The sequence below is a fragment of the Melopsittacus undulatus genome, chromosome 5, assembly GCF_012275295.1.
Source record: "Melopsittacus undulatus isolate bMelUnd1 chromosome 5, bMelUnd1.mat.Z, whole genome shotgun sequence".
Classification (NCBI taxonomy): domain Eukaryota; kingdom Metazoa; phylum Chordata; class Aves; order Psittaciformes; family Psittaculidae; genus Melopsittacus; species Melopsittacus undulatus.
Window position 1 is genome coordinate 1,418,869 of NC_047531.1, and position 10,953 is coordinate 1,429,821.

The window sequence follows — 10,953 nt, forward strand, 5'->3', positions numbered from 1 at the left end:
GAAGCCTTGGGTGCCATGGTTTAGTGTGAGGTGTCCCTGCCCATGTCAGGGTGGTTGGAACTGGATGATCTTAAGGTCCTTTCCAACCCTAACTATTCTATGATTCTAATCCCAAAGCATCTCTCCTGCCCAGAGCAGATATTGGGATGCTGAGGCAGCTGTGTTATAAATGACAGAAAATCCCATTCAAAATTAATAGCTTCTAGAATAAATTACAAAGAAAAATTAATATGAAACAAAAGTACTTCACGGAATTACAGACCCTTCCCCACCAGAACGACGGCACCGACCCCCCCCCCCCCCCCCCCCGCGGGGTCCTTGGAACCCCCTGAAGCCCCTCAAGCGGCTGTGAGCGATGGGCGCTGCAGAGCAGCGGGCGGCACAGGCACGGGAGAGCAGCGGAGAGCACAGGCACTGCTCGGGCACCCGCAGGCAGCACGCACCGCTCCGGCCAGCGGCAACACGCGAGGGCTGCTTGATCTCTGCGTCTCTGCCACCCCCGGGCTGAGGGCTCAGCCCCTGGCCCAGCACTGAAAGGTCAGCCTGGAGCAGCAGCTCCTCCGGCCTGGCTCTGACTGCTGGCACTGGCCATTAACTGCATGGATGGGACCGGTTCACACCGCACCTGCCTGGCAGTGCTGTGAAAAGCAACTGCATCCAACTGTTCCCCATCAGGAACCCAAAAGCTGACATCATGAACATAGGAAGGTGGATGGAGAGAAAAACTCTGGAATAGCCTTAATTCTCCCCTAGGAAACTGATGGTGGAAGAACCGATTGTCCGATGTCCAGAGCATTCGCCAATCACTTCTTCCACAGATCAGCGTGGCCAGGAGGTCAAGATTCAATGAAGCAAAGACAACAACCAGTTCACTGCTTCCTAGTTCATCATGAGCTGTGCTTGTAACTCCTACACAGGAGCCCTTGTCATGGGAGTCTGAAGTATCTGTCTCTACACAGATTAAGTACTGAATTCTACTAAGCTGAGATTCCAAAGCGGCAAACTCATTTAGCTCAGTTGTTTCAAAGCTCATTGCTTCCTGCAGGTTTAGGAACTCAGTTTAATGCTGGAAACAGTTTTGTGAAGCGAATATATGATGGTTTTAATGTCATTCACCAGCATCTGGATATCGGTTTTCTCTGTACCTCTCTTAATGGCACTTACAAAAACCATCTCATGAAAAACAGGCACGGAGTAAGGAGGGATAAAACACTTCCCGAAAACCAGTCCAGAAATAACATAAAGTGTCTCTGGGAGAAAAGCTTCTCTTTGTATTATTGCCAGAGCATTAGGTAGAATGGAAGGTCTAAGATAATACTGCTTTGAAACGTGCCATCCCTCTTGCACACCCACCCAGCCATTCTTATCCTTGCAAAAATCAACACGGTGAAACGAAACTGCATGTGCCAGCCCATCAGACATTTCTTCAGTGCTTGGAGTCTCCTCTGGGTTCAGAATGAGCCAAAAGATATTCGAGTGACAGACACCATTGAGTTGACCTTGGTGGAGCAGAGGAAGGCAGGAGTCAATGTTTTGTAACAGAAAGGCCTGGCGAAGCTCTGCAGCCAGCTTCTCCTTTAGTGTCCGTACTGGATGATTTGAACTTGGTTCTAGGAAACCCCTGTGAAAAATAAAAGCGGTGGCCATGAACACAAGGTGGTTTCCCAAGGCCAAACTCAAACAAGAGCTGCGGCTGAACCCGTGCACAAGTACATCTGCAGCCTTAGAACCAACCTCCCTGTCCTTTCTGTGCTGCAGCCCTGGAACACAAGGCCATGGCTCGGGGCAGCTGCAAGACCTCCTGCACTCAGGTGCTCGGAAGCTGCAGAATGGGGTCGGGGGAAAGGAGCAGGGTCCCGATATTCTACTTCCAGAAACACTCCCAGCTTCTCACTGCATTGCTCCAATGCTTGTGTGTGCAAGAGGAGCAGGAGGATAGCTCTCTCTTGGACCTTATCTCTGGCCTTAGCAACTCCAAGCCTTTCTCCTTATTCCTCCCGTCCGTTCTACAACTCTCTCATTCCCGTTAGGGGGCTGGAACACACACTTGGCTTCAAAAGCCAGCTGACGTGTGAGCCATCGCACCACACAGTGCTTCGTGCCGTCGGGATGCACTTTTCCTGCATGGGCAGCACGTACTGCCAAGAGCCAGCAGGTCTGCAAGCCCGCCAGCTGGGAAGTGCCTCAAGGAAAGAGGTCGCTCCGCAGGCTTCTACTCTACTGACACGAGGGAAAAGCAGTAGCAGGCAGAGGCGAGCAGTGAGGGGAAAGAGATGTGGTTTATTGTCCCGACAAGGTGTCCACAGCCAGCGCAGGCTGCAGCACCATGTCCTGAGCGCAGCTCTCTCGGGCCTGGCGCCGGCAGTGGGGCACTACTCCTCTTCTTTTGGGTGCATGCAGGAGAAGCTGAAAGTCTTGCGCAGAGGCTTCAATGCCCTCCTGAGGCTGGAAGATCGCCGCTTTCGGAGCGCTTCTGCATCCGGGCAGGTGGCAGTGCCTGCGGGGGAAGGAGAGCTGTAGGCACAGTGCTGGGTGGGCACTGGGCAAGCTCCTGCTGCCACCCAGCACCGAGGGCTTTCCCCAGGGGCTTTCCAGTGAAGGCTTTTGGCCCTTGCCCATGGGGAGGAGGCCGGGGCACGACTGAGCTCACGCACACGCTGCTGCCGGCCTGGCCTGGCCTGGCTGCCACTCAACGCAGGGACGTACCTGGCTCGTCCTCAGCATCCTGAACTGCTGCAGGTGACACTGCCGGTTCATCCTCTTGTGCTGCCCGTGATGCTCTCCTCAGTACTTTGGGCATGAATGAGGACTGCAGAGCTCTGTCTAGAAATGAGCGCCGCCTTGGGGCACGTGCCTGTGATGTTGACTGCTCTTCGATATAGGATACAGAGCCAGGGGAAGCTGGTGCCTCTGCCTCATCCTTTTGTGTCACAGCAGCGAGGGGTGTGTGGTGCTGCTCTTGCTCAGGAGTTCCAGGCAGGGTGGGAACTGCTCGCTCGGTGTCTGCAGGTCCGGTCAGGGCAGGATCCACATCGGGGTCCTGGATGTGCTCCATGACCAAGGCTTTGACCCAGATGTTGCAGTTGGTGACATCCTGCAGCTGGGACAGCTCCCTGTCCTCTTCCCTTCCTTGGTCCTCCTCTTCCTGGACCTTCCCAGTCCTCGTTTCCTCCTGTAATCGCACAACCGGGATGAGGGCATGAGTGTGCTGCAGCTCAGCAGCGGAGCAGCTGGCCCCAGGCAGGGGCAGGCACATCCCCCTCTGCTGTCCCAACCTCTCCTCGGCGCTCACCTGTCTGTGTTGGAGCTCCTGCTCCTCAGGGCCATCCAGCTGCCCGTGCAGGCTGGCTCTCCTCTCCTCTGTCTCGGGGAGCACCAGGAATCTCTCTCCCACACGCAGCACTGGGGAGGCACCTGCTTCCTGCACCTCGGTGTCTGTGGTGCTCGGCACATGCGCCTCCGTCACCGGGGGCTGAGAGTCCTGGTCTGAGGGAGGAGCAGCCGTATGTCCTTGTGTGTCTTCTTCTGGAGCAAAGGGGGGTGTCACAGCCTCTGCTCCCAGGACCTCTGTCAACAACAGTGTCGCTTTGTCCTTGTCTGCTGCTGGGGAGACGACAGCACTGGTGGCCTCTTCTTGCTCTTCTCCCAACACTGGTGACACCATGTCTTGTACACCCTCTCCTGCTGCTGCAACGAGAGGGGCTGTGCTGGGCTGTCCTCCAGGCTCTGCGGCCACATGAGCCCCAGAGTGCTCAGGTGCTGTGGGCCTGATTTTTTTCCCCACCACATGCAAGTACTGGATCGTGTCCCGGTGTTGCAAATGCTGCTGGTCAGTTCCCTGGACTGCAACCACAAGTTGGACCATAGTGTCCCACTCTGCTGATATGACTGTCACCTGCAGATTGCTGTCACGTGCTGCAATGGTCTGTGAGGCCTGTTCCTGTCTCGGTGCCTGTGCTTCTGCCTGCACCTCGGTGTCTGTGGTGCCGCCTGCCTGCGCCTCAGTCACTGGATGCTGAGCATCCTGGAGCAAGGGAGAAGCGACGGCACCTCCTTTGTGTGCTGCTGGCTCAGGCTGGGGTGTCACAGCCTCTGCCGCAGGGATCTCTGGCACGGCAGCTGCAACTTTCCCCTTGTCTGCTGCCGGGGAGGCAAGGGTTCTGCTGCGCTCCCCCTGAGGCTTTGCTGCAACCGGCGCCTCAACTGTTGCAGGTGGCATTGCCACCTTGGCCCCAGGCAGCCTTTTGGTTATGGTCTTCCGTTCCAGCTGGCTCTTCTTGGTTTTCTGGGCCACGGCCACAGGTGGGAGCAGAGGCTTCCTCTCTATGTGTGTGGCTGTGACCTGCAGAGCTGCCTTGGATCCTCTGCCACTGTCCGGGGCAGGTGCCTTTCTCTGTCCTTGTGCCGTGGCCTCCTGCTTGCTGAAGCCACGGGAAGCTCGTGCTGGTGCCACTGGAGGGAGCGGTGCCAGTTTCTCCTTAATACCTGCAGGCAGGCTGCTTCTCTTTGGCTGCTCCCTAGGGTCGGTCTTGCTTGCCAGTGGGGGCAGGTGCTGTGGCAACACCTTGTGGTGTAGCCCTGGCGACCTGGTGTTGAGGCTGCCCTTGCTGCCCATTGTCGGTATCGCCGGCAGGTGCTCGGCCACTCTCCCAGCATTTCTCATTGTAGTTTGAGTGGCACGGTCCTTGCTGCTGGGAACTGCCTGGACAGTGGCTGTTCTTGTGCTTGTTCCTGCAGCCCTGCTGCGTGGTGGCTCCTGCCGTGCCTCTGGCTGCTGGTGGGGTTCCTGCCTCCCTGCCACAGTTGACCGCCTGATGAACCTTCTTATGGGTCTTTCTGAAGGAGGTGGTGGCCGGGGTGTCATTACCACCACTGGTGGCAGACGAAGCGTCTGCTCCTGCATTGCACCACTGGGGTGGTGCAGCACCACTCCGTGCTTCGGGCAGCACATCTGCAAGAGAAGCCAAGGAGAGGCTGTGTGATGGTGTCCCCTGCGCCCGCATCCCAACTCATGCAGTTGGGCTCCCCTGGCAGCCCCAGGGCAGGGCTCAGCCTCGCAGGCTGCTGCCGCCTGCTCCCCGCTCCGGCAGGGGAGAGGGCTGGCCAGCCGCAGCCCACGGCCACTGCCCAGAGCAGCCCCGGCGTGGCCGGGCAGCCTGACGGGCACGGCAATGGGGCACTCGGCTTGCTCCCTCCTGCTCCTCCCGCACACCCGTCTGCAGCTCCCATGGTCGGGAGGACATTGGGCCCCATCTCCCTCCCTCTGCTTACCTGTGCCTGCGGGTTGATGACAGGCAGAAAGCCCTGAGAGTAGGGCACCTGTGGCACGGTGATCCCATGGCGGCATGAGGCGAGGCTCGGTCTGCCCTGCTGCTCTTCCTCGGGCTGCCTGCGGGCCCCCTGCGGGCGGGAGGAGGAGCAAGAGGTGAATGCGGCTGCATTTGCACACCTGCCCCCTCAGTGCCGGCAAGCCCGGCCCCGGCACCCGGCGGCTCCGTACGGCCCTGTCCCACCACCGCCTGTCCCTCCTGCCCCGGCCCTCACCTTCCGCATCCTCTGTGTCCTCGGCCTGCCCTCAGCGGGCCGGGAACGGGCGTTCGCCTCTTTACCTACGGGCATCTCTCACGTCCTGGGACGCTGACCTGCCCTAGGCTTCCAGGGAAGTTGCTGCTTCCTGAGGGAAGCTGCTCCTCTGGCCTGGGCTACTGCAGGGCTCTCGCTCCTTATATACCCCACGGTCAGCACGGGGTTACCCGCGTCACAATGGTCTCTGGGCACAAGGAGTCCCCCTGCATTGGAATGTCTCCAAGGTAACAGTGGAGATGCCCACACCCATGAGTGGTTCCAATCAGTTCCACAGCATCTCCACAGCCACCACCGAGGCTTTGTGATGGCGGTGGCGTTGTCCCCATGGCAACGGGGCACAACAGGGCGGCTGCGGGCACTCATCGAGTCAACCGGGTTGGAAAAGACCTTTAAGGTGATCAAGTCCAACCATTCCCCAGCACAGCCAAGGCCACCACTAACCCATGGCACTGGGGTCTTGTCTACACAGTGTTTGTCTATGTGCTTTCCCCCATTTCATAGGTGGAGATTTTCTAGGGGAAGTACCTACTGCAGACTTGTTTGCAAGGAGCCCACATCCTCCTGGTGCACACAGCAGGGATGAAAGTTTGAAGCAGCCAGTGCAGTGGTTAGCGGCATTGTTGGCCATTCCCAGGACTGATGCTCTACAAATAGCTTACATTGCCAGCCTGTGTTGAGACGAGAATGAGGTTTGGTTCTTGAAGAAATGGAGAAATGGGATTTGACAGAGATGCTCCGAGGTGTTTCTTTTTGCTGTTCCATTCAGCTGATGTGTTTCTGATAAAGAAATCAAAGGGAACAGCTGGGCATGAGAGTGTCCGATACCATTCTTCTGCACAGCATGCCCCAGCTTTCCTGTCACTCCATTTTCCAGTTATGCTTACGGTGTCAGTGGCAAGCCATGAGGAGCCCACAGGGACAGGACACAGCATTACTTCACTGTGGGGCTCATAGGGGGGATTCTTGCCCATTTTTAATTTAATATTCTATTAATAAAGTAGTTTATTAAATTAATATTCACTCTCAAGTCCTGAATAAATTATTTTCTGAGGTTTTCACCTCTTCTCTGCTTTGTATCAGTGACTCTGTGTTTTCCCTGGCTCACCTGTGGTATTCAGAACTGCAATGTGTCACATACCACAGGCTCTTTGCATGCAGGAACCCTTCTGGAGCAAAAGGTGCAGACCCTCATACTTAACAGCTACATTTAGGCAAAGCATTTCAATTAGGTGCTTAAGTTTAGACAGTGGTAATGTTCCTGAAAGACAATAATTGCTACTGTGATGAGGAGTGTTCTTTGATTATCATCTGTTGGGTTTTTTATAGGCATTTTAGGGGAGAAGGCTTGGTAGAACTCACACATAGTCAGCATTTCTACTGCTAAAATTTCATGAGGAACAACTTGTGCCAGGCATTTCCTTAAATGCATTGTTCACCCCATCTCTTCAAGAAATGTAATCAGTGTAAAAAAGACAGCAGTTTGCCTTTAATGATGAATAAGAAGTGTTGATGTACTACTATTGTACTACATTGTATTGTTGATGTACTACTACTAAAAAGTGTTGATGTATTACTATTGTATTATTGTTTGCTTGACCTTTCCGTAACTCCTTGAGCAATGCTTTGGGAATAGCCAAATGTTGTTAGTGGAGTAAACTTGAGTCAATAATTAAAATACTTTCACACTGAAGTGCTCTTTAAGCACTGGATTAAAACTAAACTTAGGAGCATGGAAGAGAGATCCTAAGTGCATGGAGGTTTTGTGTCTGTGCATGTGAGTTTGGTTGGGGCTTTTTCAGTTGTTTTTCTTGTAGGTTGGTTGGGGTTTTGCAATCTTGTTATTCTTTACTGAAAAATATCATTCAAGCATGGCTGAAACCATGAATTTGTGTCAGGTTTTTAGCCATGGAAATTGCTGTCCTTCTGGAAAACACATGGTTCGGGGCAGCTGCAAGACCTCCTGCACTCAGGTGCTCGGAAGCTGCAGAATGGGGTCGGGGGAAAGGAGCAGGGTCCCGATATTCTACTTCCAGAAACACTCCCAGCTTCTCACTGCATTGCTCCAGTGCTTGTGTGTGCAAGAGGAGCAGGAGGATAGCTCTCTCTCGGACCTTATCTCTGGCCTTAGCAACTCCAAGCCTTTCTCCTTATTCCTCCCGTCCGTTCTACAACTCTCTCATTCCCGTTAGGGGGCTGGAACACACACTTGGCTTCAAAAGCCAGCTGACGTGTGAGCCATCGCACCACACAGTGCTTCGTGCCGTCGGGATGCGCTTTTCCTGCATGGGCAGCACGTGCTGCCAAGAGCCAGCAGGTCTGCAAGCCCGCCAGCTGGGAAGTGCCTCAAGGAAAGAGGTCGCTCCACAGGCTTCTACTCTACTGACATGAGGGAAAAGCAGTAGCAGGCAGAGGCGAGCAGTGGGGGGAAAGAGATGTGGTTTATTGTCCCGACAAGGTGTCCACAGCCAGCGCAGGCTGCAGCACCATGTCCTGAGCGCAGCTCTCTCGGGCCTGGCGCCGGCAGTGGGGCACTACTCCTCTTCTTTTGGGTGCATGCAGGAGAAGCTGAAAGTCTTGCGCAGAGGCTTCAGTGCCTTCCTGAGGCTGGAAGATCGCCGCTTTCGGAGCGCTTCTGCATCCGGGCAGGTGGCAGTGCCTGCGGGGGAAGGAGAGCTGTAGGCACAGTGCTGGGTGGGCACTGGGCAAGCTCCTGCTGCCACCCAGCACCAAGGGCTTTCCCCAGGGGCTTTCCAGTGAAGGCTTTTGGCCCTCGCCCATGGGGAGGAGGCCGGGGCACGACTGAGCTCAAGCACACGCTGCTGCCGGCCTGGCCTGGCCTGGCTGCCACTCGACGCAGGGACGTACCTGGCTCGTCCTCAGCATCCTGAACTGCTGCAGGTGACACTGCCGGTTCATCCTCTTGTGCTGCCCGTGATGCTCTCCTCAGTACTTTGGGCATGAATGAGGACTGCAGAGCTCTGTCTAGAAGTGAGCGCCGCCTTGGGGCACGTGCCTGTGATGTTGACTGCTCTTCGATATAGGATGCAGAGCCAGGGGAAGCTGGTGCCTCTGCCTCATCCTTTTGTGTCACGGCAGCGAGGGGTGTGTGGTGCTGCTCTTGCTCAGGAGTTCCAGGCAGGGTGGGAACTGCTCGCTCGGTGTCTGCAGGTCCGGTCAGGGCAGGATCCACATCGGGGTCCTGGATGTGCTCCATGACCAAGGCTTTGACCCAGATGTTGCAGTTGGTGACATCCTGCAGCTGGGACAGCTCCCTGTCCTCTTCCCTTCCTTGGTCCTCCTCTTCCTGGACCTTCCCAGTCCTCGTTTCCTCCTGTAATCGCACAACCGGGATGAGGGCATGAGTGTGCTGCAGCTCAGCAGTGGAGCAGCTGGCCCCAGGCAGGGGCAGGCTCATCCCCCTGTGCTGTCCCAACCTCTCCTCGGCGCTCACCTGTCTGTGTTGGAGCTCCCGCTCCTCAGGGCCATCCAGCTGCCCGTGCAGGCTGGCTCTCGTCTCCTCTGTCTCGGGGAGCACCAGGAATCTCTCTCCCACATGCAGCCCCAGGAAGGCACCTGCTTCCTGCACCTCGGTGTCTGTGGTGCTCGGCACATGCGCCTCCGTCACCGGGGGCTGAGAGTCCTGGTCTGAGGGAGGAGCAGCCGTATGTCCTTGTGTGTCTTCTTCTGGAGCAAAGGGGGGTGTCACAGCCTCTGCTCCCAGGACCTCTGTCAACAACAGTGTCGCTTTGTCCTTGTCTGCTGCTGGGGAGACGACAGCACTGGTGGCCTCTTCTTGCTCTTCTCCCAACACTGGTGACACCATGTCTTGTACACCCTCTCCTGCTGCTGCAACCAGAGGGGCTGTGCTGGGCTGTCCTCCAGGCTCTGCGGCCACATGAGCCCCAGAGTGCTCAGGTGCTGTGGGCCTGATTCTTTTCCCCACCACATGCAAGTACTGGATCGTGTCCCGGTGTTGCAAATGCTGCTGGTCAGTTCCCTGGACTGCAACCACAAGTTGGACCATAGTGTCCCACTCTGCTGATATGACTGTCACCTGCAGATTGCTGTCACGTGCTGCAATGGTCTGTGAGGCCTGTTCCTGTCTCGTTGCCTGTGCTTCTGCCTGCACCTCGGTGTCTGTGGTGCCGCCTGCCTGCGCCTCAGTCACTGGATGCTGAGCATCCTGGAGCAAGGGAGAAGCGACGGCACCTCCTTTGTGTGCTGCTGGCTCAGGCTGGGGTGTCACAGCCTCTGCAGCAGGGATCTCTGGCAGGGCAGCTGCAACTTTCCCCTTGTCTGCTGCTGGGGAGGCAAGGGTTCTGCTGCGCTCCCCCTGAGGCTTTGCTGCAACCGGCGCCTCAACTGTTGCAGGTGGCATTGCCACCTTGGCCCCAGGCAGCCTTTTGGTTATGGTCTTCCGTTCCAGCTGGCTCTTCTTGGTTTTCTGGGCCACGGCCACAGGTGGGAGCAGAGGCTTCCTCTCTATGTGTGTGGCTGTGACCTGCAGAGCTGCCTTGGATCCTCTGCCACTGTCCGGGGCAGGTGCCTTTCTCTGTCCTTGTGCCGTGGCCTCCTGCTTGCTGAAGCCACGGGAAGCTCGTGCTGGTGCCACTGGAGGGAGCGGTGCCAGTTTCTCCTTAATAGCTGCAGGCAGGCTGCTTCTCTTTGGCTGCTCCCTAGGGTCGGTCTTGCTGGCCAGTGGGGGCAGGTGCTGTGGCAACACCTTGTGGTGTAGCCCTGGCGACCTGGTGTTGAGGCTGCCCTTGCTGCCCATTGTCGGTATCGCCGGCAGGTGCTCGGCCACTCTCCCAGCATTTCTCATTGTAGTTTGAGTGGCACGGTCCTTGCTGCTTGGGGCTGCTTGGACAGTGGCTGTTCTTGTGCTTGTTCCTGCAGCCCTGCTGCGTGGTGGCTCCTGCCGTGCCTCTGGCTGCTGGTGGGGTTCCTGCCTCCCTGCCACAGTTGACCGCCTGATGAACCTTCTTATGGGTTTTTCTGAAGGAGGTGGTGGCCGGGGTGTCATTACCACCACTGGTGGCAGATGAAGCGTCTGCTCCTGCATTGCACCACTGGGGTGGTGCAGCACCACTCCGTGCTTCGGGCAGCACATCTGCAAGAGAAGCCGAGGAGAGGCTGTGTGATGGTGTCCCCTGCGCCCGCATCCCAACTCATGCAGTTGGGCTCCCCTGGCAGCCCCAGGGCAGGGCTCAGCCCCGCAGGCTGCTGCCGCCTGCTCCCCGCTCCGGCAGGGGAGAGGGCTGGCCAGCCGCAGCCCACGGCCACTGCCCAGAGCAGCCCCGGCGTGGCCGGGCAGCCTGACGGGCACGGCAATGGGGCACTCGGCTTGCTCCCTCCTGCTCCTCCCGC

The 10,953-nt window shown here is 57.0% G+C and overlaps 1 protein-coding gene across 1 annotated transcript; it reads right to left on the reverse strand.

Moving 5' to 3' along the window:
• Positions 1–512: 512 nt before the first annotated feature.
• On the reverse strand, positions 513–1,647 carry LOC117436183 (ferredoxin-fold anticodon-binding domain-containing protein 1-like). The gene is given in 3 exon segments (XM_034062867.1): positions 513–583; positions 586–1,051; positions 1,054–1,647. Coding segments are annotated over 3 exon segments (1,131 nt in total).
• Between the last annotated feature and the right edge of the window lie 9,306 nt (positions 1,648–10,953).